At 38.9% G+C, this 25,916-nt stretch overlaps 1 protein-coding gene and 1 long non-coding RNA gene across 9 annotated transcripts in view; one reads left to right on the top strand and one right to left on the bottom strand.

Annotated features, from left to right (window-relative positions):
- Nme8 (NME/NM23 family member 8) overlaps window positions 1–20,531 on the bottom strand; it is a 69,777-nt gene extending 49,246 nt beyond the window's left edge. For 2 of the 8 annotated variants that reach the window (XR_015640924.1, XM_087591267.1), the window contains exons 1-4: window positions 11,862–11,933; window positions 4,635–4,713; window positions 2,839–2,931; window positions 12–223 (exon numbers count right to left, since the gene is read on the bottom strand). Coding sequence is in view for 5 of the 8 variants with exons in the window: in XM_087591267.1 (XP_087447393.1) it covers window positions 12–223; window positions 2,839–2,931; window positions 4,635–4,676 (347 nt within the window). In the remaining 3 variants the exon portion in view is untranslated. 8 annotated transcript variants of the gene reach the window in all.
- Window positions 19,669–24,952, top strand: LOC148000163 (uncharacterized). The gene is made up of 3 exons (XR_015641285.1): window positions 19,669–19,782; window positions 24,232–24,349; window positions 24,818–24,952. It is a non-coding gene; the product is annotated as an uncharacterized LOC148000163 (long non-coding RNA).
- The last annotated feature ends 964 nt before the right edge of the window (window positions 24,953–25,916 follow it).

The raw sequence follows: 25,916 nt of genomic DNA, 5'->3' as shown, positions 1-25,916 counted from the left end.
GTCTTAGCTACCTGTCCCGTTTCTTCTTTACCAGCATAGGTGCAAACCTAACGTGAGGCTCTTCCAAAGGGTCAGGTTCTTCTACTACTTCTTCTTCTTCTTCTTCTTCATCAGACTGAGGGAGAGCTTCCTCCTCAATAACCTCTGTGTCTTCTCCTTGAGATATAATGAGCACACAGCTTAGGCGGTTTGTCATAGAATATACAAACTCTTCAAAGTCAGGCTACAAAAGAAAATGAGAAACTCTCCCTCAGGCTCCTGATACAATTGCATTACAATAACACCCACTGTGAAAAACAAAAACCAACCAACTAGACAAAGCAAAACACAGTGAAATCTTTCCTTTTGTGGTCATCAAACTGTCCATATAAAGTATCTCCTTGCAAGGACATTTTTGCACAGTAGGCATTTACTTCCAGCAGAAAGTGATTTTAAATACAGTGTAGCACAACTATTTTCCAACCACTAGGATGTTGCCAGTTCATGTAAAGGGTCTTCATCAGCCAATATACTCTTGGATGTGAGGTCTTACACTACATTGTGGTCCAGGGGCCCCAAACTTAAAGAAATCTGACTCTCCCAGCTGCTGTCATTGCTAATAGCTCCTTAACTAAAGGTGGTACTGTGTACCCTCCTCCTATCTTCATGCTCAAACTTTGTCTGGCTTCAGCCTGAGCAGGTCTTATGCATTGTGTCACAATTAAACATGGTGGAATTTTCCCCCTCTTCTCTTTTGTTTTTTTCTTTTGTTTTGTTTTTTCATTTTTTTCTTTCTCTTCCTCTTCCTCTTCTTCTTCTTCTTCTTCTTCTTCTTCTTCTTCTTCTTCTTCTTCTTCTTCTTCTTCTTCTTCTTCTTCTTCCTCTTCCTCTTCCTCATCTTCGTCTTCATCTTTGTCTTTTTAAAGAGGACACAAAATTGGGTGGGTAGGGAAGTAGGGGTAAGCAGTTGGGAGGAAGGAAGGAAATGATCAAATATATTGTACAAAATCCTCAAGAAATTAACACACACGACACACAAAGAAAGGAGAGACAGAGACAGACAGACAGAGGTAAATGGAGACAGGGAGGGCATTTTTGTGTGTGTGTATGTGCAATCCCAAAGTTTCTAATTCAGTAATTGTTACAGTTGGATCCAATATTTCTCTCAGTGGCCATGTATTAAATGCTTGCTCCCCAGCATGTGATTGCTACCAAAAGCAATGAAACACTTAAGTGGAAGGCTGTACAATCACTAGGTATTACCCTGAAACAGTATCAGGACCCTGACATCTCCTTCTACCACATTTTTTCATGGCTCCAGGAAGTAAGCAGCTTTAGTTCACCATGATCTCCTGAATATGATATTCTGTCTCAGCACAGACATCAAGTTATGGCTCCAGGCCACTATGGAATGAAATGTCTCAGATCATGAACCAAAATGAAGCCCTCCTTCTTTTCAGTTGGTATATTTGAACACAGTGATAGAAATCTGGTGAATACAACAATTTCTGGAAACATAGGTGCATAGGTTGGTGTTTCATAAAATTACACACATATTGGTGACACAACTGGCAAAATTCTACACACACAGAGAGACAGGCACACACACAGACAAACACACACAGAAACACATACACACATACACACATAAATACACAGACACACACATACACAGACAGACAGTCACACACATACATACACACAGACACAGATACACACATATACACACACAGATAGAAACACACATATACATACACACACACATACACATATACATATGGAAGTTAGGAGAACTAGAGCACTAGGTCAGTTTAAAAGGGCTGACTAGTAGAATATTCCTTATGGGTAACATACTCTGCACTCCCTAACAATATTTCTGGATATGGCTACTGAGCACCTGAAATGTTCATAGTGTAAATAAGACTCCAAGTTTTAAGTGTGATTTAGTTTGAATGAATTTAAATTCAAATAGCCACATGTATTTACGACCCACAATATTGAGTGGGTTTTTTTTTTAAGATAAGTCTTCTGAGGGGCTGGAGAGATGGCTCAGCGGTTAAGAGCACTGACTGCTCTTCCGGAGGTCCTGAGTTCAAATCCCAGCACCCACACGGTGGCTCACAACCATCTGTAATGAGACCTGATGCACTCTTCTGGTGTGTCTGAAGATAGCTACAGTGTATTCACATATAATAAATAAATAAGTAAAAAAAAAAGATAAGTCTTCTGATTTCCAAGTCACACACCCACTTTAAAATTTTTTGAAACATACCCTGTTCTTCCAGGAAGAAAACTTGCTGGAGTGCAGCCTTAGAGAAATGATTCAGATAAAGAGTGGGTTCCAGAATCCCTACATACAAGATGTACATACATACTCCCTAGATAGCCATAGTTTTAAAACTTCAAATATTTCACAATATTTTTATTAGAGTGGGCTGCCTCAAATTTTGAAATGTTAACATAAAAGGATGAGGGAAATAAAAGCACAATTCCAAAAGCCCCTATCTATATAGCCAAGGCTGAAATTGATAGGTGATAACTGACTATTCACTTCCGGACAACATGCCAGAAAGGAGTCTTCAACAAAACAAACCATTGAAATCTTGCCTGGATGTTACTGTTTCTACTGGAGATGTCCCCGGAGATGCCATCTTTGGCATCATCAATTTGTGGACATCTTCAAAACACCAAAATTTATTCAGTTGGCTAGAATTATCAGTTTTCTACTCTATAATGGAAATCTGAATTTATAGCAATCAGTTGTGTGTGTGTGTGTGTGTTTGTGTGTGTGTGTGTGTGTGTGTGTGTGTGTGTGTGTGTGTAAATATGTACACAGTGGATTTTTAAATGCCTTCTTACCTCATCTATCATATGATTGTAGAATTCCCTCGCTACCTCTTCGGGGAGAAGCATGTTTTCCTGTATTTCTATGATAAATCCTTCTTTGGTTATCTTCGATTCAGGTCAGATCAGAAGCAAACATGACAAAGGAAAACATGTAAAACAAATTAGAGCTATTTTCTTATGAACTTACTAAACTACCTAGATTTTAATATCTTCAGGTAAAGGCCAGAAGAAAATTCACATGATTTGAAATGACTCAGAAATGCATAAAAAGTATCCTTTGATACTCCCTAGATGTCCATATTTTCAAAACTTCAAAGATTTCACAATATTTTTATTAGAGTAGAGTGCCTCAACATTTTTAATGCTAACATAAAAGAATGAAGAAAATAAAAGTACCACTCCAAAAAGCCATATATATATTCATATATATGAATATATTAAAGTATATGTACAATTTCTGAAGTATCTATAAGGAATACTTCTTAACTATGCTCAAAAGTATTTTAGCTTCATTTGTTCCTATGTTTCCATTTTTGAAGGTTCACTCAAGTTGAAACACTAAATTCCATAATGCATTGTCTCCAGGAAACACACCTTACCAGTAAAGACATTTACAGATTGAAAATCAAATGATAAGAAATGATCTATCATGTAAGCAGAAATTTTAAACAGCTTCACCGAGCAATCTAGATATCTGATAAGGTATATGTCAAATCAAAATTAGTCAGAATAGATTTCTTAAAGACATTACAAATCTAATATGGGAATGATTTAACAAGAATATATGCCAACAATAAATATATATGTTTCAAATGCTCAGCCACAAACATTATGGAGCACACACTAAGGGAGTTCAAAGTCAGTTTGAACATGATTTAAGTGACTTTAGCACCCCACTTTCAATTTCAGATTCCTCATCTGAACTGAAATTCAACAACGTAATCTCAAAGTAAACATGTATGTAACAAACGGATATAGAGTATTCCATTTGAAGATACAAAACACATTACTTTCAGCAGTTCATGGAACTGTATCTAAATAGAACACATTCTAAGTCATAAATCAAGACTTAGAAAACAATAAAAAAGCAGCTCTCTGTATTTTTTCTGATTCTGGTCCCATTATAATAAAAACCCATAGTATGAAAACTACCTAAATTCATTGAGATTGAACACTATACCCTTGGGTGTAGTGAGTCATTGAAGGAACCAAATAAGGAATTTGAAAGTCTCTGGAAACTAGTGATGATGAAATCAAAATGTGCCAAGTTTCTTGAGCTACAGCTAGGACAGCTGTACGAGGAAACTTTGTAGCTATGAATTTATACATGGCAAGGGTCCGATACAGGAAGACAAAGAAGTATTTGAGAATTTTCAAGAAAATAACTCACAGTTGTACCTCAAGCACAATCTCAGTGTTAGTAAGAAATAATAATGATCAGGTTAGATATTGTTTAATTAAAGACTAAAACAATATTACACAGAGACAATCAAAAATTCAGTTCTTTGGTAAAATAAGATGGGAAAACCTCTTGTTAAAATAAGTAAGAGAAAGAAGACCTAAATTAGTAAATAAAAAATGATAATGTGGAAATTTAATACAGAGGAAGATTAGTAAGTACTTTGAAAATTTATGTTTCACAAAAGGGGGAAATCCAGGAAAAATTATAATTTTTTATGTATGTGTGGTGGTATGAATATGCTTGGCCCAGAGAGTGGCACTATTAAGAGATGTGGCCTTTGGAAGGAAGTGTGTCACTGTCGGGGTGGGCTTTGTAGACCTCCTCCCATCTGCTGTCTTCTGCTTACCTTTGGAACAAGATGTAGAACTCTTAGGTCCTCCAGCCCCATGCTTCCTGCCTTAATGATAATGAGTGAACCTCTGAACCTGTAAGCCAGCCACAATTAAATGTTGTACTTATAAGAGTTGCCTTGGTCAGGTGTCTATTCATAGCAATGGAAATCCTAACTAAGGTAGTATGTATTACCTGCAAAATTCTAATCACGAAGACACAAACAACTTAGATGGATCTATAAGTCAGTATGGTTGAAGCAAGAATACACAAACCTCTCAAAAATACAAGTTCACATCCAGATGAATTCACTGTTAAATTCTTCCAAACCTTTAAAGAAGAGCAAATACTAATGTTCCTCAAACTATCCCTTAAAATATAAAAGGAAGGAGTTATTAGTAAAATCACTCTCTGAAGTCTGCATCACCCTGATACAAAAGCAGGACACAGCATAGAAACAAGCCCACATATCAATTTCCCCAGTGAAAATAAACAAAAAAATGCTTAATCAAAGTCTTTCAAACAGAATTAAAAAATACTTTATGGAAACATACATCAAGATCAAATTGATTTCACTGGAGTTTTATTTTATGGACACAAATCTATAAGTGTATTTCAACACATAAATAAAATAAAAACTAGACATGATCATTTCAATCAGAACAGAAAAGGTTTTGAAAAAGTTGAAAATCTTTCAGGAAGAAAAGCTCTGAAGAAACTAGAGATTGAAGTAGCACATCCAAGCATAATAAGGACTGTGGCTGATGAGCCTACAGCCAACAGTATAACAGTATGGCAGCCATAGAAAGAGTACAAACATCTCCTCTAAACTCTGGAATAATACAAGAGTATCCGTTATCTTTACTCCACGTAGTGCTAGACATCTAACACTAGAAATCTCACATCAAATAAGAGGACATGAGAAAGAGACGAAAGAAATACCAATAGGAAGGGAGTCATGTAAATAACATGACCCTATCCTTAAACAACCTCCTCTACTCTACCAGAAAATTAAGATCTGACAAAGTTCAGCAAAGACATACTGTGCAGAATAAACATAAAAATCGGTAGTGTTGCTATACACTAATGACAAACATGCCCAAAAATCAGGGCAAATATTGTTGGGACCACCTTTTTTCACATTGTATGAAAAATTTGTCTCTGTATTTTTAATTGTTGATTCTGTAGTGGCAGAGAGCTTTGTGCCAGGAGGATTTTGATGTTATTTCTATGGCCCAATCACTGGGTATTCTATTTTGTAAATATTCATACTTCCTCTTCTGCTTAAGGCAATTCAGAGATGTATCAGAGGTTGCCTTGCTGCTGATCAGCTGTAATAAAATGCTGATGGCAGAGTAGCCTGGGAAGAAAGTAAGGGAGACTTATGGGCAGAGAGAGTGATGCAGAGGAAGCAAGCAGATGTGAAAGACTTGAAGCAGACACGGAAGGGAAGGGAGACTAGAGTGGAGCAGAGAGGTAAAGAGCTAACCACATGACAGAAAAATTAAGGTAAGTTTAGATAGACTAGCTGTGAGTTTGCCCCAGTGAAAGTTCTAAAACTTTAAATTATATAAAAGTCGTTGTGTCTTATTGAACCGTGATGGGATCCATGAAAGTCTCACAGTAATTTGGCACACCAAAGTGTGGCATGAAATCCAAGCTTAGGCACTAGATTCAGGCCTTAGGCCAAAAGTTCCAGACATGGGAGACAGATGAGAGGACCCAGGTACAGTAGCAGTTGAGGATGGTTTCCTAGAGACTTCACCCTGAGTGGACTTCGAAGCAGCTTTGTCCACCGCTGGCAGCCAGCTAGCTGCAGTCCGGGGCTGGAGCTACGGTCCTTCAGACACCACAGTCTCTGTCTCAGGGGGTTGGTTGCAGTATGCTGCCTACAGAAGTGCTTGCTACTATCTTGTAGAGCCAAAGGTGGCCAGTGGGGACCTGAAGCAGGATCTAGATGTCAGAAGCAAGGAGTACCTTCCTGGAACTCATAGCATCCCTGGCAAATGCTAGCAGACTTCTGAACTGGTAATGTATGCACAAACGTGCAGTTAGCAGAGGACAGAGTTTAGAGACACTTAGATATGGAAATAAATATTATGTGTATGGACACTGAAGAAAGGAAAGAAACTGACTATAAATAGTCATCAAATATATTTAAATTTAAATAAGGTGAAGTCTCTGAAGAGAGGAGAGTTACAGAAATTAAAGAAGAAAATATTTTTTGTGTTAAAATATGGAAAACACGAAGGCAGAAGGCATTTGGACCTCATATAGTTTTGACTATCAGCCTGGAAATAATTATAATTTGTTGAGGAATAGTTATAGTTTTCTATATCTTCTCTAAGATCAAAATAAAGCAGACTCAGAAAAGGAGAGGACTAAAAGATGGAATGCTAAATTAAAGGCAATAGAACAAAAATTATAGAATCTTTAAGTAAGGTTTTCTCAATCTATGTCAATCCAATCTAAAGCCCATACCTCCACCTTGGGGAAAGATTGTAGGACAGCCGTCTAGGCCCATTAGAAAACATACAATGATTTTTTTCCAACTATAATAATAGAATAGCTCCAGGTGAGAGGAAATCCACAAGGTTATGAAGAATTTGGGTGAAAGTCTATAATAGTGCTAGATCTAAAAAGATTTAAAGAAGAAATGATGGCCTATGTCATACATTTCCTTATGTGAAGCAAATTCTTAATATCTAGGTCAGGCAAACACATATAATTCCAAAAGATTGGAAAGATTTAATGCCAGCAATCTAAAGGCTGACCCTCGACTACAATGGCTAACACTATGGAAAGAAGAGGCTTCAGCTCTGGAAAACTGTAATTGCAGTAGAGGCATCAATATTGTCAAGGATCAAGTGCTACATGAAGGTCAATATGCTGAATTAAGAGTGCAGATTATGTTTAATGATGTCACTTGGATCAATGTCCTATAGTAGCTTTAAGTGCTTGGGATAAGGTTGAATAATGGGAAAAACAATATATATATATCACTTACAAAGATATCCAAAGTTCAGATGTATCTTTTACTGACTTTTAAAAAAGATTAAATTCATCTGTAAATAGAGCAATATCATATCCAAATGCTATAGAACCTTTATTGGAGTCTTTAGCTTTTGAGAATTCTAATGCTGAGTGCAAAAAGGTATTTGACTCTAAAAGGCCAGATTTTTACCTATTTATGAATGGATTAAAACTACTGCAGATATTGGATCTAATACTTACAATTCAGCTATTATTGCCCAAGTAAAAGGCATGAGAGCTCAGAATGCCCAATATTTTGGCTGTGGAAGATCAGGATGTCTGTGGACAAACAGTACTTAAAGACACAATTTTCTCTAATGCAATCCAGGGGAAAGCTTCCTGGGAAATGTAAAAGATGTCAAAGAGTGGACTTCCTTCTATGAATGCAGACCATGCAGAGGTATACAAGGCAGCTCTTTACTGTTGGAAAACTTCCTAAGGGGCTTTGCTCAGGCCCTGACAAAAAACAACATGAACCATTCATCCCATGTTGGCCAAGGAAAGACTGTGCTAGAGAGCAACTAGAAAAACTAATGCCTGACAAAACAAGCAGCATTTAACAGAGATAGAGGAGCTCCAATAGATAGAATAAGAGATTCTGAAGAGTCTAGAAAACAGTATTTTGGCAAGCTACTATACATTATCAAAGACCAAAGATGAAATTACAATTAGATGGAACTTAGACTGAAGGCCTAGTGGATACCAAACAGGTATAACAATAATTCTACAAGATTCTTGGAATCCAACTTTCAAAAGTATTTACACAGCTCCCATTGTTTGAGACATTGGCTTAGGAAAAACAAAGGTCTAAAGTGGATTAAATGTATAAGACCAGAAGGTCAGAGAGGAAGGTTAAGGCTGCATGTAGTAGATATAGTCATGAAGGCGAGATCTATTGCAACAGTGAGAAACACAGAATAGCATTTTTCCAAATTCAGGGACAAGCCATAAAATAGGAGATGGTCTTGATGATGGTCTTTAATAATGTTATCAAAAGTAGATACAGACCATCCAGGCTGTCCACAACAGAAGTTGGCTTTCCAAATATTTAATGAGAGCCACTGCTGATACCAACTCCTCTACCATTAAAATGGTTATCTAACAAGCTTGTTCAGGTATATTCCTTAAATGTTACAGGCTCTAGAATAGCTGATCGAAGAGAAGCTGGAGACTCAATATATAGAAGAGTCTACCAGCCTTTGGAGTTCTCCTTTATTTGTCATTGAAAAGAAATCTGGAAATGAGGATGCTGACAGATCTGAGAGCAACCAATAAAGGATTTTGCCTATGGGTTTCTTACAACCTGGGATCCCCTAAAATTCTTTATCTATGACCTATTATAGTGATTGATTTAAATGATTGCTTTTTCTCAATACCCCTTGAGAAATAAAGATTTGCTTTCACTGTGCCATGTTTTAACCATGAAGATCCAACTACAGTCTTCAGGAATGTTAAACAGTCCCATCTTATGTCAATATTTTGTATGACAGCTGTTAGAAATATTTTTAAACAGTTTTCTCAATCTATAATTTATCATTATATGGATGATATCTTTTGACAAAGTACAGAAAATTCTGCCCTACTGGCTATTACAAATTTTTCTTGAAAAATACAAAGGAAAAATTAATTATCTGGGATATGTTATGTTTACAGAAAATTCATTGCTGAATTAAATCATTCTTTAGACTTTAAGGATGTGTTTACCTCAGAATGGAAGTTAAGAAATGTGTTGGGGAAGATGATATGTTTTGTTTTGACAGGAAGCAAAAAGATATGGATTTCTTCAAAATTAATTAAGATTAGATTTGACCATGGAAGAAATCCTTAAAATCTTGGATGATGAAATGAAAGAAGAGACCCAGAAGAACAACAGAACCGTGTGACACAAGTGCTAATCCCCTTACATGGGAACATCTCAGAGACCGGCTGAGACATTAATGCTTCAGGAACAGCCAACAAATCATTTTGGTTACCAGGTCCTCATGATATGTTATTGTATGCCATTCTTCCATATGGTGTGAATAGAGATTTATATTACAGCTTGCTTTTGCAGTCCTAGGAGACTTATAGAGATTGACAGATGCTTTTCACCCTCTCATACATAGAGCAGGGAATCATCATTAGCTGATCTGTGCACACCACACATTCCATAAATGTGTTAATACAAAACATCCTTACAATATTACATGTAAACCTTTGTGCTTTCACAGAAGAAAAGGACCAGGAACCAATGAAGACAAAACAAGTAGCCCAGGTGATCAGCCTTACAGACTGCCACAGTTGCTTTTGCCTTAAAAATTGTATCCAGGACAGCTTCAAAATGGCTTGCCCCAGGTGTTCCAGCCTCATAGACTGCTTCAGCTAGGACTGCTAAGCCCTACGTTTCATAGTCCCAGATGATCCCACAGAGCCTAGACAGTGAGTGAAACAGCCAACTCTTCCAGGACTTGGCCAGTGTCCCAATTCTCTTAGGATTCCCCAAAAGATGCCTTCCCACCCAAGACAGCAAGAAACAATTTGAGAAGCATGATGCATCCATTCTTGAGTGGTGTGGTTGGTGGGTTTTGGTCATAAAATGGGCTATGTATATTTGATATTTAGGGGATTTGGTTACAAGTTGTTTTTGGTCTTGGTCAGGGACAAAATTAAGGAGGTTAGATTCAGGGATATCTTTCTCTTCTTGTTTTTCTTCCCTTTATCCTTCTTCATATCTATCTAGGAAGATGAAAGGACAAAAAAAGGGGGATAAGTGGTCTGATCATGGTATCCCCTTGATAGGAAAAAGAAGGGTGGGTTATTGCAATTACTTTTAGACTATAAAGCAACAAGACTCAAATTTTTGCATTGGTATGGATTTTTATATATTTATAGAAATTTAAGGTTATATTTACTATAACATACTGTTTATTTGATTCAACTCTTGCTTAAGGTATATATAGACATATAATTCATTTACATTATACATATAATTCTTGCCTGATATTTCTCATAATTGTTCTTATTGTATATAGTTTATTGATTTTTAGAGATAAAGATATTTCTTGATCTAAAGGGGGGAGATGTTGGAGTAATCTTTCTTCACTTTTTATGAAGGTTTGTCTCTATATTTTTAATTGTTAATTCTGTACTGGCAAAGAGCTAAGTGCTGGTAGGATTTTGATCTTGTTTCTATGGCCCATCACTGGGTTTTCTGCTTTGTAAATGTTTGTCCTTCCTCGTCTTCTTAAGGCAGTCTAGAGATGTATCAGAGATTATTTCATTCCTGAATGGTTGTAATAAGGAGCAGACAGGAAAGAGCTTGAGCAGGAAATAGGGGGGCAGAACTTCTGGGCAGAGAGAATGACATGGGGGAAAGTAAGAAGACACAAGAGATTTGAAGAAGATACAGAAGGGAATGGAGACTAGAATAGCTCAGAGAAGTAAAGGGCCAGCCACATGGTAGAAAAGCTAAAATAAATCTAGATAAGCTAGCTGAGAGTCTGCCCCAGTGAAAGGCCTAAAATGTCAAACTATATAGAAGTCTCCTTGTCTTATTGATCTGCTGGTGGGATCCACAAAAGCTCTGCAATGCATTATTGTGTTATTACAAAAAGAAAATACATAGAAATAAAACACAACAAAATAGTAGAAATAATATCAGTACAATATACACTTTAAGATATCAAATAGAAATACTGAAAATAGAAAGTAGTCACCTGTTGGCATGGAAACTGGGAAAGGGAATAACATTTGAAATGTAAATAAGAAATACCCAATTTAATAAAAATGAAAAAAAAGAAAGTAGTCACAAATTATATCTTATAGTTATCTCTATATAATGCATATTATAAATTGTGTGTGTGTGCGCGCGCGCACGCGCGTGCACATGTGCGTGCACATGTGTGTGTTTTGGGTCTCAAAGAAAGAACTGAATGAGTTTTTAAACTACCATGTATTGAAAAGTGCCATGTACACAACAAAAGCAAGTTACTGTGTGTTTATGACAATATTGTATCACTAATTGCTAAACAAAAAGAACATTTATAACAATTCCACACAGCATCTAAAATACTGGTAAATTCTGTGGGATGGTGGTGGTAAAGCAATTAATTCAAGGAGGACACATGAATAGATAGAATATTTGTAAGTCAGAATAATTAAACTCCTTTAGAGAGTTTATCTCTTATCTTACTATTTTGTAACTAAACCACTTTCGGTAAGTATTACTTACTTTTTCCTTAATTTCCAAATTTTTTCTCATGAGTACAGCATCAGGGTTGATAACTGCCATATTGTAAACTTCCACTAAGAGAAAATCCAAAAATTATATTATTATTATTGTTGTTGTTGTTTTGGTTCAGACACAGGATAATGAGAGGTGTGGCCATAGAAATAGGAATTGATAATGTCTGGGTTTTTAAGGAGATAAAATATAAATATATAGGCATATAATTTTGAAATAATTCTCACACATTAGAATTATACCCGTGGTTCCTACTACTCAGTATTAACAATGACTGAAGCTTCAGATATGCACTGTACAAATACAGATGACAAACCAACAGAGCTACTGGATAAGAACTGCTCTCTCACCACAGACTTCTTGTATAGGGTGTTTCAATTACCTCTCCTGTTACTGTGATAAAATACCTGACAGGAGCAACTTTCAGCAAAAAGGGTTTATCTTGGCTCTCATATCAAGAAAACCAGCTCCCATGGTGGGGAAATCAAGGTGGCATGTTGTCTTACCATGCTACAATTGAGAAGCAGGGTGTGGGGAATCAACACTGCTGCTCAGCTATTGGTCCCCTTTTATGTACTTCAGGGTTCAACAGGCATTACCTCCAAGTGATCCTCCCACCTCAGATAACCTGATCAAGGGAACCCTGCACAGACATCCACAGACACTTCTGCCCTGGGTGATTCTAGATTCTGTCAAACTGACAATTAACACCGTCACATCAGACCACAGGGTGTAAGTAACTTGACTGCCCCTCAGGAAATAAACATATACACTCAAGAGTGTGTATGTGCTCATGAATATAATACAAGCACATGAATACATGCACACAGTTGAATCAATATACACACAAACACATAGAAAACCCGGTAAAGGCATGGAATTTTCAATTGAGTTCAAACTATTGAATTCAAAGGAGAAATTATTTTAACAAAGCTAGGAGGTGAAAAGTGAACTAGAAATTGACTGCCCAGATCAGTTGCAGGAGGTAAGAGTACATTTTCCTGGGTAAGGGTCTTTAACCAGAAAACGAGGCAAGAGAAACCAAAAAGGTCCCATGTCTTGCAATGTATAAGCCATTGTGAGTTGGGACCGCTCTATGCTGACTAACTAGATAAAGCAGGTCTTTGTTGCTATGGTAGTGTAGTGAGGGAACATGTGCAGAAACAGTAGCTGGACTCCGTTACACTGTTACTTACCATTACTTTCATAGTGCACTTCCCCATATTCTTCGTCCAATGAGTCTACTAGTGGAATTTCAACATACTGTGAAAGAGAAATGAAAATAAAACAATTACTTTAGTGTAATAGTGGAACAGTGCCTAGGAGTTTTGTTTCTAGTAGAACACAAAGACCCCTTTATTTTACATTGACACCATGCATGCCAGCACCTTGCTAGTTATATAGAGTGCTATAACTTCTGTCATAGGCTGAAGTCCCCATCCGTGATGCTACAGGGAGATTGGCAAAAATTTTAAAGTAAAGCCTAATTGGAACAACATAGTTCATTTGGGACACGTCTTTGAAGGATCTCTTGCTCTCCTCTTTCTTTTTCACTTCTTGGCCCCCAGAAGTTAAGCAACTCAGTCTACTATGAACTGCTTGCCATGGTGTGCTATCCTGCTACAATCCTAAAGCAACAGAAATGAATGACAATGGAATGCCACTACTAGTCAAAACACGCTCTTCCTTAACAGCCAACTAGTTTGGGTATTTTACCACAGTGACACAAAATGGCTGAACACATATAGCTAGGGAAAATACCTTAGGAAAACATAAAAGATTTAACATATTGTAATAGCCATTCACCAAGAATATTACCTGAGGACGAGCCATTTCACCTGCTGCAATTTTCTTCTCTTCATCTATCAATGCAATGACTTTTCTATTGATAAGTGGTGCATTTGCACCCTGAATCTTTGCAATAATTTTACCATTCTATAAGAGGAAATATAAACAAAGTTTCATTTTCATAGTAAGTCAATAATCATCATTTACTTCGAACTAAGTTGCCTCTCCTTGCTTCCAACTCCCACCAGTTTTTTTCAGCTACTGTAATCAGCCATTTGAAAATAGTGCTGGTGGGAAACCTGAGCGCTAGTATCAGCAATTAGAGTTCCTCATTTTATCCTCTATATAGGTCATGGGTGTGTCTCCATCTCGTTACACCCCAGGTTGACTACACCCCATCACCTACATGACATTACCACCCTACAGGAGTGGTCACCTGTTACCACCAATCAGGAGTGCCTGCCTCATTCATCGTTGCTTTAAATGTGAGGGATTTCCAAGAGGACCTTTAATTTGCTTGAATGATCTTCCACAAATATGTCCACAGTCCAATCTGATTTAGGTAATTCCTCAATTAAGACTCTCCTGTTAGATGACTATGTTGTCTCAGCCTGACAATGAAAACTAAAGTGGATGCCACATCCTTTTTATCTGTCTTTCACCTTGTATGTACAAAACATAACTGCATGGACATGAACCAGGCCTGGTGGCATGAAATGAGAAGTCTGTGTCTAACCCTATTAAATAACAAATAAAAAACCCAAAGACCCACAAAGACACATGGCATAACAACTACAGTTAAGAGTCAACAGTTCAGAGAGGTTTAGAACATGCAGAATCTCTACAAGACTGTGTCTAATCAGCTGAAGTATTACTCTATATCAGTAAATGTTTTTTACTTAAGATATGGAAGATACAAGAAGGAGAAATATATAAAAGAAAATATACTATGCAGAAGGGTAACTGAATGCAAGGGTGAAGGACCTCAAACAGACAGGGTTAGTGAGGAAACACTCTGGGAAACTGGGTCTGAACCCAGAATGTGTATTCTTAACAGAGAAATCTAGACCATAGGGGGAATCGGAAACTTTGGGAGCAAGAGAAGATTCTGTCTACAATTCAGTTGTAGGTCTAAGCATTCTCAGTTCTATACCAGCCTGATAATCCTCTTGAGAAGAGCTGCTCCCACTGACACTTGCTAGAATGAAGTTTTTGTCAACTAGAGAAGCTGACTAATAAAAAAGGAGGGTATGTAAGGGTTCAAGTAAGTGGGATATCCGCTGAAGGGCAGCTTTGAGTTAGGAAATAGTATTCTTCCATAGGTGGTCATCAATGTGGTTTGTTCAGGGAAATGTCTGAGGCATGAACATGGGGCTTGGTAGATGGAGGTATGTTGGAAGGAAAGATCTGCAATGGAAAGGAGAATAAAGAATTCACAAGCTGGGGCAGAGTAGGGTATCTGAATTCCCAATGGGAACAGGAGAACTTGGGCTTGAAAATCAGACTTTACACCACATGCAGAACTATGAGGTTTTGAGCAGGATTCACTTGAAGATAAGTGGGAGAAAAGGACAAGTAATCAAATGTAACGGATTCTAAGTAATGAAGGAAAAGAAAGCAACTAAACTATGAATGATAAGAAGCGAGAGAGAGAGAGAGAGAGAGAGAGAGAGAGAGAGAGAGAGAGAGAGCGCTATTTTACTCAGGAATCTGACAAAATCTGAAAAACAAAACCATAAAAACAAAAGAACAACAACAACAACAACAACCCTAAACCCACCACTTTCAAGTTGCAGGCAGGTTCCGAACTAGTCACTTCTCTTTTGTGTCGTTCCTTATACTGTTTCCTTAAATTACCTGTGCACTAGGTGACATCAAACTGTTACTCTCAAAACAGACCATATTTCTTCAAAAGGTGAAAACTCTATATATCAAACTGTATATATTAAACATCCTGCAAGGACATGATAATTTCTTTACTCAATTAACTCAATTCATTTTTTTAAATAGTTGCAAGTGTACTAAAAGGATCGAGAGCTTATACACAAGAGATGCTATTAATAATTATTTCTACTACGGAAAGGTAGTAGCCTGAAGCAGAAGGGTGACCGAGTGGTATATTGCTTCCATTGAAGTTTCACGTGGCTAACACATGGCTGAGTACCTAACTTTAGACTGGTTTTAAAAACTAAGTTTTATTATGCTGTTTCCTGACTTATTACAGTTGTGCACCTATTACGAAATGTAGGCAAAGCACAGGCAAGTGTAAAGAAGAAAAACAAATGGCTCCTCCAGCCGAGGTAGCAATCAAAGGTCCCAGCTCCGGGAATAAACTTTCTACACTATTTCTGAACATTTGTGAACGTGTAGATGGAAGCAAAATGCATGGAAAGAATGACAGACAGACACCTTTGCACAAATCCATGAACACTTAGAGCCACTTCTCTCCTGAAGTTCCTGTGAGGTTGACCCCTCATGCTGGTAAATGCACTCTTATTTATCTTTTTTCTAATCAGTTCCATGTGTAGTTGTCTTAACAAGCTCCCAGGAGGTGAATTATTAAACTTATTATTAGACAAATAGAGATAAGGCAAACACTGTGCAAATACTACCACCAGCAAATGGCCCCGTGGTAGTTTTCAGTGCTGCTAGTCCCTTCACGTGGATCAGATAATAAGATGATGAATGCTGTACTCACAAGACTGAAGAGGAACACAGGCTCACATTTATCTCTAAATGGCTGCAGAGTCACAATGCTGTCAGCTTCCGCCTGAAGAATATTGTAAATATTTTATATATCAGTGAGAAAGCGATATCCACACTATTCTGCTTGCTATGTTTAAATGGTATAGAAGCATGCACCACTTTTGTGGGGTCTGCAACATTTCTGGATTTGTGGTAGTTGTATGAAGAATCAAACAACATGCCTTAAGGACTCAAGCCCTGTGCTATTTGGAGCCAACTGTTCCTTTCAGTGTTGTCCTTCATAAAAAGTCAAACTCACCTCTGTTTCTACCTTACTCACTGCCTGGTCTTGCCATCACCCCTCTGTTCCAGCCCATGTGTCTTTGATCCAAAGAATGTCTGTTGCTCCCTCCTCACATGCCACTGTCCATCACCCAGGACAGAATGCCTCTTTCAATACCGTACTACAGGTAGGGGTGGGCTGTCTCACTTGCTTTGTTAGGAAAGCAATGATTTTCCAATTACATGTAACTTCAGATCCAAGGTTTCCAACACCTCTGTCCTTTTGAGACACTTGCAGTCAATATGTATGCACATACACACAAATACACACACACACACGAACACACACACACGGGGGGGGAGAGAGAGGGGGGGTAGACATAGACACAGAGAGAGACATACACAGAGATACATATATATTCAAACTAACACAAGAACACAATTTAAAAAATATAAAGAAATGAAGAACAAATGATTCTGCAGAATGGGAGGGTTAGTTGATAGGTGAGGTTAGGAAACAAATGTGCAAGAGTCACTTAAAAGACAGGAAAGGCCCACACCTAAAAAATCCCATGTGTGGAGGTTTTCTGTCTGCCTCATACACTATGTAGTTTAGAGACCTAAAGTAAAAGTGCACACAGCAGTTATCTGTTTCTGCAGTTTACAGCTAGTTGGCTCAAGTTTGCATCTATCTAGTAGAAATGTATTCTCTATTTGTTCAATGTGTATCAATGTAAAGTAAATCTTAAAATTTATTATTTTATAGAATTTTAATATTCAAAGCATATTTTCATGATTGATACTAAATAAATAATTTTAGTCAATAATTGAACTATAATTAAAAGTAGATTCACATAGCCAAATTGTCTCAAATCCTAAATTTCACAATAATTTAATTTAGCAACACCAGTATTATAATTTTAAAAATGTATTTGTGTAAATTCATTTTTCCCTCTTGGTATAAGAGATTGAGAAGGGAGAGACAGACAGACCCATAAAGAAAAGGAGAAAATCTTTTTCTGCTTCCATCATTTGCATCCCAAGGATCCAACTTTTATCACCACACCTGCCAGCAAGCGCCTTTGCCCGCTGAACTAGTCAGCAGCCTTCAGTTTCTAAATTTAAGTTAATTAAAAGTGAAAATGCCTTCCTACAGTTGGTCTAGATCTCAAGTATTCTGTTTGTGCATAAAGGCACACTGGCCAGTACGATTCTAACTTACTGTTAACTGGATATAGATTGAACTATTAATTATACCTGGATACAGATTGAATAATCAGCACAATTGAGTCAAGTGAATTTGGCTGTGATGTTTAATCTCTTGTCACTTTTGATAGCTAACAGCTGAAAGAAAATTACTTCCTTTGAATTATTCGTACACAGATGGGTGCCCAGGGGTCTGAAATGTCTGTGCACAGATGGGTGCCCAGGGGTCTGAAATGTCTGTGCACAGATGGGTGCCCTGACTCTACTCCATGACACACAGGAAACAGTCTCCCATAATGTTAACTCAGGGACATATTTTGGCCATGCTATGGGGCAATATCAACAGACATATGTCCATCGTTACATTTTTCTGAGGTTTTCAGTCATGATGAGTTATCTCAGCATCATGGGAATTAGATGAAAATCATACAACTTCTCAAACATAGTAGAACTAAGTATATAGCAAAACTGCCAAGCCAATGTTGTTTAGAGTGAAGACTGGTAGGTTCCTTAAGCTAAGAAAATATTTAAAGTACAGGGGATCTTTAAACACAGAAAACACATTGAACAAAAACGAAAAGCTTACAACGACAAAATGAAGAAGCTCATCTTCATTCAGTTCATTTTTTAGTTTTCTGAATAAAGCTTGCACGGCTTTGCAGGGTCCACACCAGGCTTGGTATACATCAATCACTGGAAAATGGTGACATTTATCAAAAGCAGAGTCAAAGAATCTGGAGGCTGGCACATTCCCATCCCAGGTGAGGGATCCCAGGGAGGAAGGCAGGAAGGCAGCTTTGAGACAGGGGGTTGAATTCTGCAAGGTGTCCCCAGATGCTTGAAAACAAACCCTGAACACTGACAGCAGAAAGCCCCAATACCTGTTAAGCCTTTGTTCAGCAACATCTCATCCCACAAGTTCTGACTATTGACGACTGACTGCAAAAAGCAAAATATGGTGAGATATAGCAAGTGTCATTGCACCAGAAGAAGACCTGCTGGCAGGACAGACCCACCTGTAGCTGGACTTCACGTTTTTTGCTTGCCATTTGTCTGCTTCTCCATGGAACAGGAAAAGAAATACAAAACATGGGGGAAATTAAGCAATGTTCTCTTTGTATACACAAACCACACCTTAAACTACTGCCTAATTCCCTTTAGAAAATACTGGCCTGCTCAAACTACTCTCTAGAGAGGAGTCAAAGTCACAGGCAGACTACTGCACGCAATGCCAGAATGTTACAGTCTTAAGTCATATTGCCTCTCTCTCTCTCTCTCTCTCTCTCTCTCTCTCTCTCTCTCTCTCTCTGTGTGTGTGTGTGTGTGTGCGCGCGCGCGCTAATAGTGTGGTTGTTTCCTATACCTTTAATTGGTCGTAAACATGCCTTTTAGATATGCTCACTTCTAATATTAATGAGTTTTTAGAACAAAATCACTGCTGTTCTCTGGAGCACACCACAAATATTCCATGGGTGTTAACATCAAGGATGCATAGTAGAAGACATTAAGGTAAAAGCAGGAATAACTCCTAAGACTGCATCCCAACAAAGTTAATGTACATCATAGCGAAATGGGCACTCTCTGCTAGATCTTTAAAGACAATTCAAATGGGCTCCCTTGCTGGGGTCTACGGCCCTTGATAATATGAAGTCCTGAAGTTCAATACCTGGACCAGTTCTGGGTCAGGCTCAGGCTAAAGGTGGCAGGGTTCCTGCTGTGCCTTCTTCCCCAGCAGGTCCAGTTAAAGGAGGGGATGAGGGATGCCTGGCATCACCCCCTGGAAAAGGAAAGGCAAAGACACCAACGTTCAGCCCTCGAGGCCGGGCTGGCCCTTCCTTCCCTGTAGTGGAGGCTCGAGAATCCTGCTCGCAGCAGGTAGAACTGGACACCAAGCCCAAGCAAGAGCAGTTGGAGCCTATAAATCCTCCCCTACTGTTGCTTAGCTCGGGTAAGAGAGTTTCCACTTCCTCAAGATCCCTCCCTCCACTGCCTCCTACTGAGCTTCAGGGTCGCTACTCCGCCCCCATCAACAACATAAACAAGTGCACCTCGGCATTTCCTGTTCCCAGAGAGGCTTCTCAAGAGCTCACCTGGAAGTCTCTCTCCTAGGCTTTGAATCCTAGGGGATCAGCCAAGCCTTACAATATGCGTACAAATCCCTCAAATTGAAGCAAAAACAGGCCTTCCTGCTGAGCTGACTCTCCACCTTCGCTATTGTTCTCTGATGGTCTCATCCTCATGGTCTCCTTCCTCCGTTCCCACCTAGGCACTGGACCCATAGCACTGCCATTTTAACTATTTAAATGTTTAGAGTTACAAAAGTTCTGCCAAAATGATATTCGGATTCCCACACACACCCTTTCTTCAGTTCCAAGATTAAGAATTTTCAAGGCACAATGCAATCATCACGGAGACCAAGATCCATCGGTCCAGTACTCAGTTATTATGTAGCCTTTAACTCAAGTCTGCAGTTTCCCTACCAATCATTGAGGCTTCCTTTGGACCAGGACCCAGTCCGGAAAGTGTGTACTGTCAAAGGAGTAAGTATTCCAACATTGCTTGTTCCAATATTATCAGCAACAGGAGAAGAGTGACTCAAACATGATAATCCCACATCTCTAAGTACTACGCCAATGTGTGTGCGATGCTATGTACCGCTAACAGTATCTACAGGTAATGAGCCAGAGTTACCAAGGTAACTTTTAAATAAGAAGGAAGAAGAAAGAGGGTTCTGTGGATAACGACTTTTGTATACTCAATTCATACCTTACCCAAGCATTGCCTATTTCCTTAGAAAATTGTGTTATCTATTTACTCACATAGTCTCTCAATACTTTCTCCCCACATCCCACGTGCCAAGCAAGTCAAAAGGTGGTTAGAGTAAAATGTAACTGCCTGTGTTTAGAGGAGTATATTTTTCTTCTGGAGCTGCAGCGCTTACTCAGTAATGGGTCAAGGAAGCTGTTTTGAGACCGGCAGCAGGTGAACACTGACACAGAAAATGATACTAGTACAGGTGTGATCAAACATATCACTCTAAAAGAGACAAATCAAAAGCAACATAAATGATGCAGAAAGAGAAGGTGATACTGAAGGGTGTTCGTGCTGGAAGGCGGTTAGAGATTTAAAATGTGGGGTATACATGGAGGAAGAGCTTCCTGTCTTCGCAGTGGAAGGCTTACCTATGAAATGGGCATCTTCATATTGTCTTCAACCAGTTTTGATTGTCCATAAATTTTTTTCCAGAGGCATTTTAACTTCATGAAGAGAAACTTTATCTGTTTTTTTTCTATACCAAAATGCCATCTCACTTTAACCCTCCACCCCCAACCATGACCTTTCCAGAAACATCACAGTGAATGCCTTTAAAAACAACAACAACAATAACAACAGCAACAACAACGACAACAACTAATTGATGTAACTTAATTTTCTTCAAAAGGGTTTTTTCTGTCTTTAGGGAAAGGGCACAGGTTTGAAGTGGAAGGATTCTCCCCATTCTACTTTGTGTTGCCCCACTTCTCCCTTCTCCTTCTGGCCTTACCTTCCATGGGTGCCAGTGACTCTCGTAGCCCTGTGGTTGTGAGATGCATATCGTAAAGGACTAGATCAAGGAGTTTGTTAAGGAGTGGCCATGTGTGCTTACTTCTTTCCTGTTTTCTTAGGTTGTTTCCTCCTGAGAAAAAAACCTGGTGACAGAGCATGCCTTCAAACATGGAGAGTATGCCAGGGAGCACGAGCTCAACAGAGCACTGTCTACATAAGCATCAAACCTAGGCTGAATCTTGGTGTGATAAAAAAATCAGGTTACCAATTATCGTGCCAACTGAAAGGGAATTTTCTAATAAAAGTTTCCTGGAGGTTCATGGATCCCTAGTTCCTAAAACACTAAAACAGTAAGAGCTTTGAAAATTTTCTGTTTGCTAATGCTATTTAACACATTCAACAAAATCTCAATCCTTTCGCCTTAGTGTATTCTTCCTGAAGTCCATATATGAATTTTTCACATTTTCATGTTTATAAAAACATTTTGTTTATTGTCTATTCTAGTTGAAAATCACACTTAAGAAATACTTAATTGCAACTTTTCAGGATGTCCATCAGGTGGCAGTATGCACTGCTGTGGCCACAACAGAAGCTGCCCAGTAGGAAATTTCACAAAATATTTGACCACATGCTACCTCCAGGGCTCTGAAGTTTCATGCCTGAAGTACATGAGGATCGCCTGCAACCTGGGACAGCAAAGACACAAAGAGCTCTGGGTTCCTGCACCTGGACTTTGCATTGACTACCTACCCTGTTGCAGATCTCTGTAATGCATGGGACTGGTTGGAGGATGAAAGGCCTTAGCGGTTCACTTACCCAGTGATGCTGAGACCCATGGCTCCAGTGCTTGCTTGCTTGCTTGGAGAGCCTCAGTATGTACCCCAGGTTAGCCTCTTTGCAGCAGAGACTTTTTGTATACTTTCTTCAAAATATGCAATATATTACACATTCCATGTGTATATTATTTTATATACTGGTTTATTTAGAAATGCTTTCTTCTATCCCACTCAACTGCTCTTAGCTCACCATTCTCCTGTGCACCACATCCACATATTCTTTAAGCAGGAATCGCCAAACACATGTTCACTTTTATGATCACAATTTCTAAAAACTTACCATCAATCAAAGTGGCTAGTGGTGACCCTTATTGGGTGTCCTTGAAAAGCACCTACATCCAATTGTCTCTTATGCCCATGCAATCTAGGTTTCTTAAGAGGTTTTCCACAACCCTTGAAGACATGAGTTGCTAACTTAAATAATGCACTTTATAATGGGAAAGGTTATTCTGAATGTATGCCATTTTTGCTATTGAGTTCTTACAAATGCAAAGAACTTCCCATCTTCCAATTGTGGGAACTGAGACCCCAAACTGACAAGAAAATAGCCCAAGTAGCAGAATTTTTGTTTGAAAGATTTACTGTTTTAACTCACGTGGGGCCAGATATGTCCTCACTCACATGTCAACTTCTACCTGGGAGGAGATGCAGTTGAGGGGCACTGTATCTTGCCTCCCCTCGGACTCAACTTCCACAGCTGTGACTTCCTGTTTTTCTTATTCTTATTTCCTATTGTCATGTGCTTCCTCTTTAGTTACGTTTTTTTAACCCCGTGTGTACAGGAGTTTTGCCTGCATGTATATCTATGCACCAAAAGCAGAACTGCCCTCAGAAGCCAGAATCCCACGGAACTGGAGCTACAGATGATTCTTAGCAACCGTGTGGGTGCTGAAAATCAAACCCAGGTCCTCTGGAAGAATGGCTGTGCTCTTGACCACTAAACTGTCTCTTCACCACATGTCCAATCCTTCTTGGTCACACTGGGGTCGAAACAATTCTAATTTTGCAGACTACACGACATCTGACCACAGAAGAATGTTCAAATAGAAATGATGTTTACTTTCTCCATCTGTTCATATTGTCATGATCCCTCTACATTCTCTCCTTTTTCATTCCCTTGGGAAGCAGAAGGCAGAGGGAGCCTCTGCCCTCCTATCAATGGTTGTGTTGGCTTTTGTTTGAAAGACGTGTTTAGTATGTTCAGCCACTGAAATGGGTTATTTTACTTGGGAGATCAACATTTTCTACTTAAGCTGACTAGTTCATGTGTAGAAGAAAATGCATTCCTAGCACAGCAAACCCAAAATTTAAAAAAATCAGTTTGTTGCTCAGTATACCCTTCCCCTTAACACATATAAAATAAGATATAAAATATTTGAGATTATTGTATGTTTCACAATACCACTATTCTGCCTGTAACATGAAAGCCAAATAAAAATGATTTGAAATGTAGTAGTTTCTTTCTCTCAGGATAAAAGAAATGTGGATGGGACAGCTTAAGAAAAATGGCCCACACCCAAAACATCATCAAAATCCAACTCACTCATTTTCTCCTTCTTTTTGGTCTCCCTTGGTCTCAGTTGCCTTATTTCTGATTGAGTATCAAAACATGCAAATTAAATGTGGTGTGGTGAAGCCTGGCATAGGTGTTGGCAATAGATACTGAGGAAATGGAGGCTTTGCAAAGGCTTTTTAAAGAAGCCATTGGGTGTTTCAGTGTCTCCTGGCAGGTAGGGAGGAGTCACATCACATTTCCCTGAAGAGAACATGAATGTCCTGAAGAGAACAGGAATGTTGAGTCTCTTCAATGAGAGGCCCTGCCATGTCAGGAAATCTGTATGTTGCTCAGGTTGCTGCAGCAAGGTGTGGGGAGGAGGTCCAGGGTGGGACCAGATCATTAGGGTCCTCATCTGTAAGCAGGTAGGAGGTCCTTTGAGGGAGCAGGAATAAACTCTAATAGAAATGAAACCGGTGAAGACTTACATAACATTATGGCAATGTGATGATTTCTGCAGTTTAAAATCTACTCTGGCTAGGAACCAGAGGATGTGTGAAAAGAGAATGGGGAGAGAGGAAGACTCTGCTGCCAGGAAAGCCACAAGGACAATTGATTTGGGAGCCTGCCTGTATGAGGTAGGTAACATGGGTGCTAGCAGAGAATAGGGAGCAGTTGGTAACAGGGAGTCCTGCTGTACCCCCAAGGTGCTGGGATGCGAGGGTGCCATTCCAAGCCCAGACTACTTCAATAAAGCAAGCTACTGGAATTTTGCCTTTGTTCCCCAAAGTATATACAATTATGTTTATACATTGTAGTTTATTAAACATGCAAAAACATTACTGTTGTAGAAGGTGGCTTGTAACTGGATAGATCACACCAGACCAACACAGCTCCAAAAGAAGAGGTTTATTTGGGGGAAGTGAGGAAGAAAAGCAGGAGGAAAGAAGGGGCAAAGAAGAAGGGGTGAAGGGTTGGGGTCTCTCTGCCTTTTATTTGGGCTGTGAAATAATCATGTGCACAGGTGAGGCACGCAGGTGAAGTGCATATTGGGAATGTGATGGTTGCCATGACAACAGATGCAAGCGGGTCTTTGTTGCCTACAGGTGACATCATCTCTGGATTTGGAGACCATAAACAGCTTCTGATTCCAACAATTACATTTTAAAAAATAATGTGGATCACTTAATTTGAGATGCCTCCTTGTCAATAAATGGTAATGTTTTATTGTGACGTGAATATCTGGGAGTAGTACCATCATTTCTGATAGGACTCAAGTTCCAACCCATGAAATAGAACTTGATACTATTGAAGGAGCCAAGTACCTGTGGCTAGATAACTGTAGGGAAAAACTCAATACTATGATTATGCTAAATGACCATTGTATTAAAATGACTCTTATTGCTATACCCATAGATGACCAGAGCATCTCTCAACCTTTCTCAGAAAAGCTTTTCCTTGCAGTAGATGGCAGTTGACTCAAAGAGCCTCAACTGGTCAATGTATAGAGTGAGTAGAATGCTCAGCCCTAAATTGGATATTTGTATCATCTAGGTGCAAAGGTCTCTGTAGAAGAGACAGAGATATTGTAAGATGAGAGGGGAGTCAACAGCATCAAAGAAATGGTGCCTTTCATCAATATGACAGATGCCACGTGAACTCACAATAATTGTAACAGCATGTACAAGACCTGTATAAGCTCTAGTCAGACAAAATCTTAGCATGGGGCATGGGAGGAGGCATAAATACCCATCAGCAGCTGAGGATCTGGTATTTTGGAGTTTTTGGGTGAGAAGAGTCAATTTTCTTTAATGATGTGACTCCTGATAGGTTGAGTACACACCAGAGCTGGCCACACTCCCCAATACTAAGTAGTAACACAGTTGAGAAAGGAGAAGAGGAGGAGGAAGATGAGGAAGAGGAGGAGAAAGAGGAGAAAGAAGAGGAGGAGGACGAGGAGAAAGAGTAGGAGGAGGAGGAGGTGGAGGTAGAGGAGGGGAGAGGAGAAAAGTCATTTCCAAGTCAGGTGGAAAGGTATGGGAGAAAAGGGTGATAATGAAAATTGGAAAAGAGTTAGGTGATGGATGTTTTCAGAATACATTGTACAGAATGCTCAAAGAATTAATAAAATTATTGGAGGAGAAGCACAGGTCAATAAACAAAATAAAGCATTGGGAATTTTTTTAAAACTTAATGATCATTGGG

This window comes from Rattus norvegicus, chromosome 17, assembly GCF_021556685.1.
Source record: "Rattus norvegicus strain SHRSP/BbbUtx chromosome 17, alternate assembly SHRSP_T2T, whole genome shotgun sequence".
NCBI lineage: Eukaryota > Metazoa > Chordata > Mammalia > Rodentia > Muridae > Rattus > Rattus norvegicus.
This window is presented reverse-complemented; position numbering and strand designations above follow the sequence as displayed.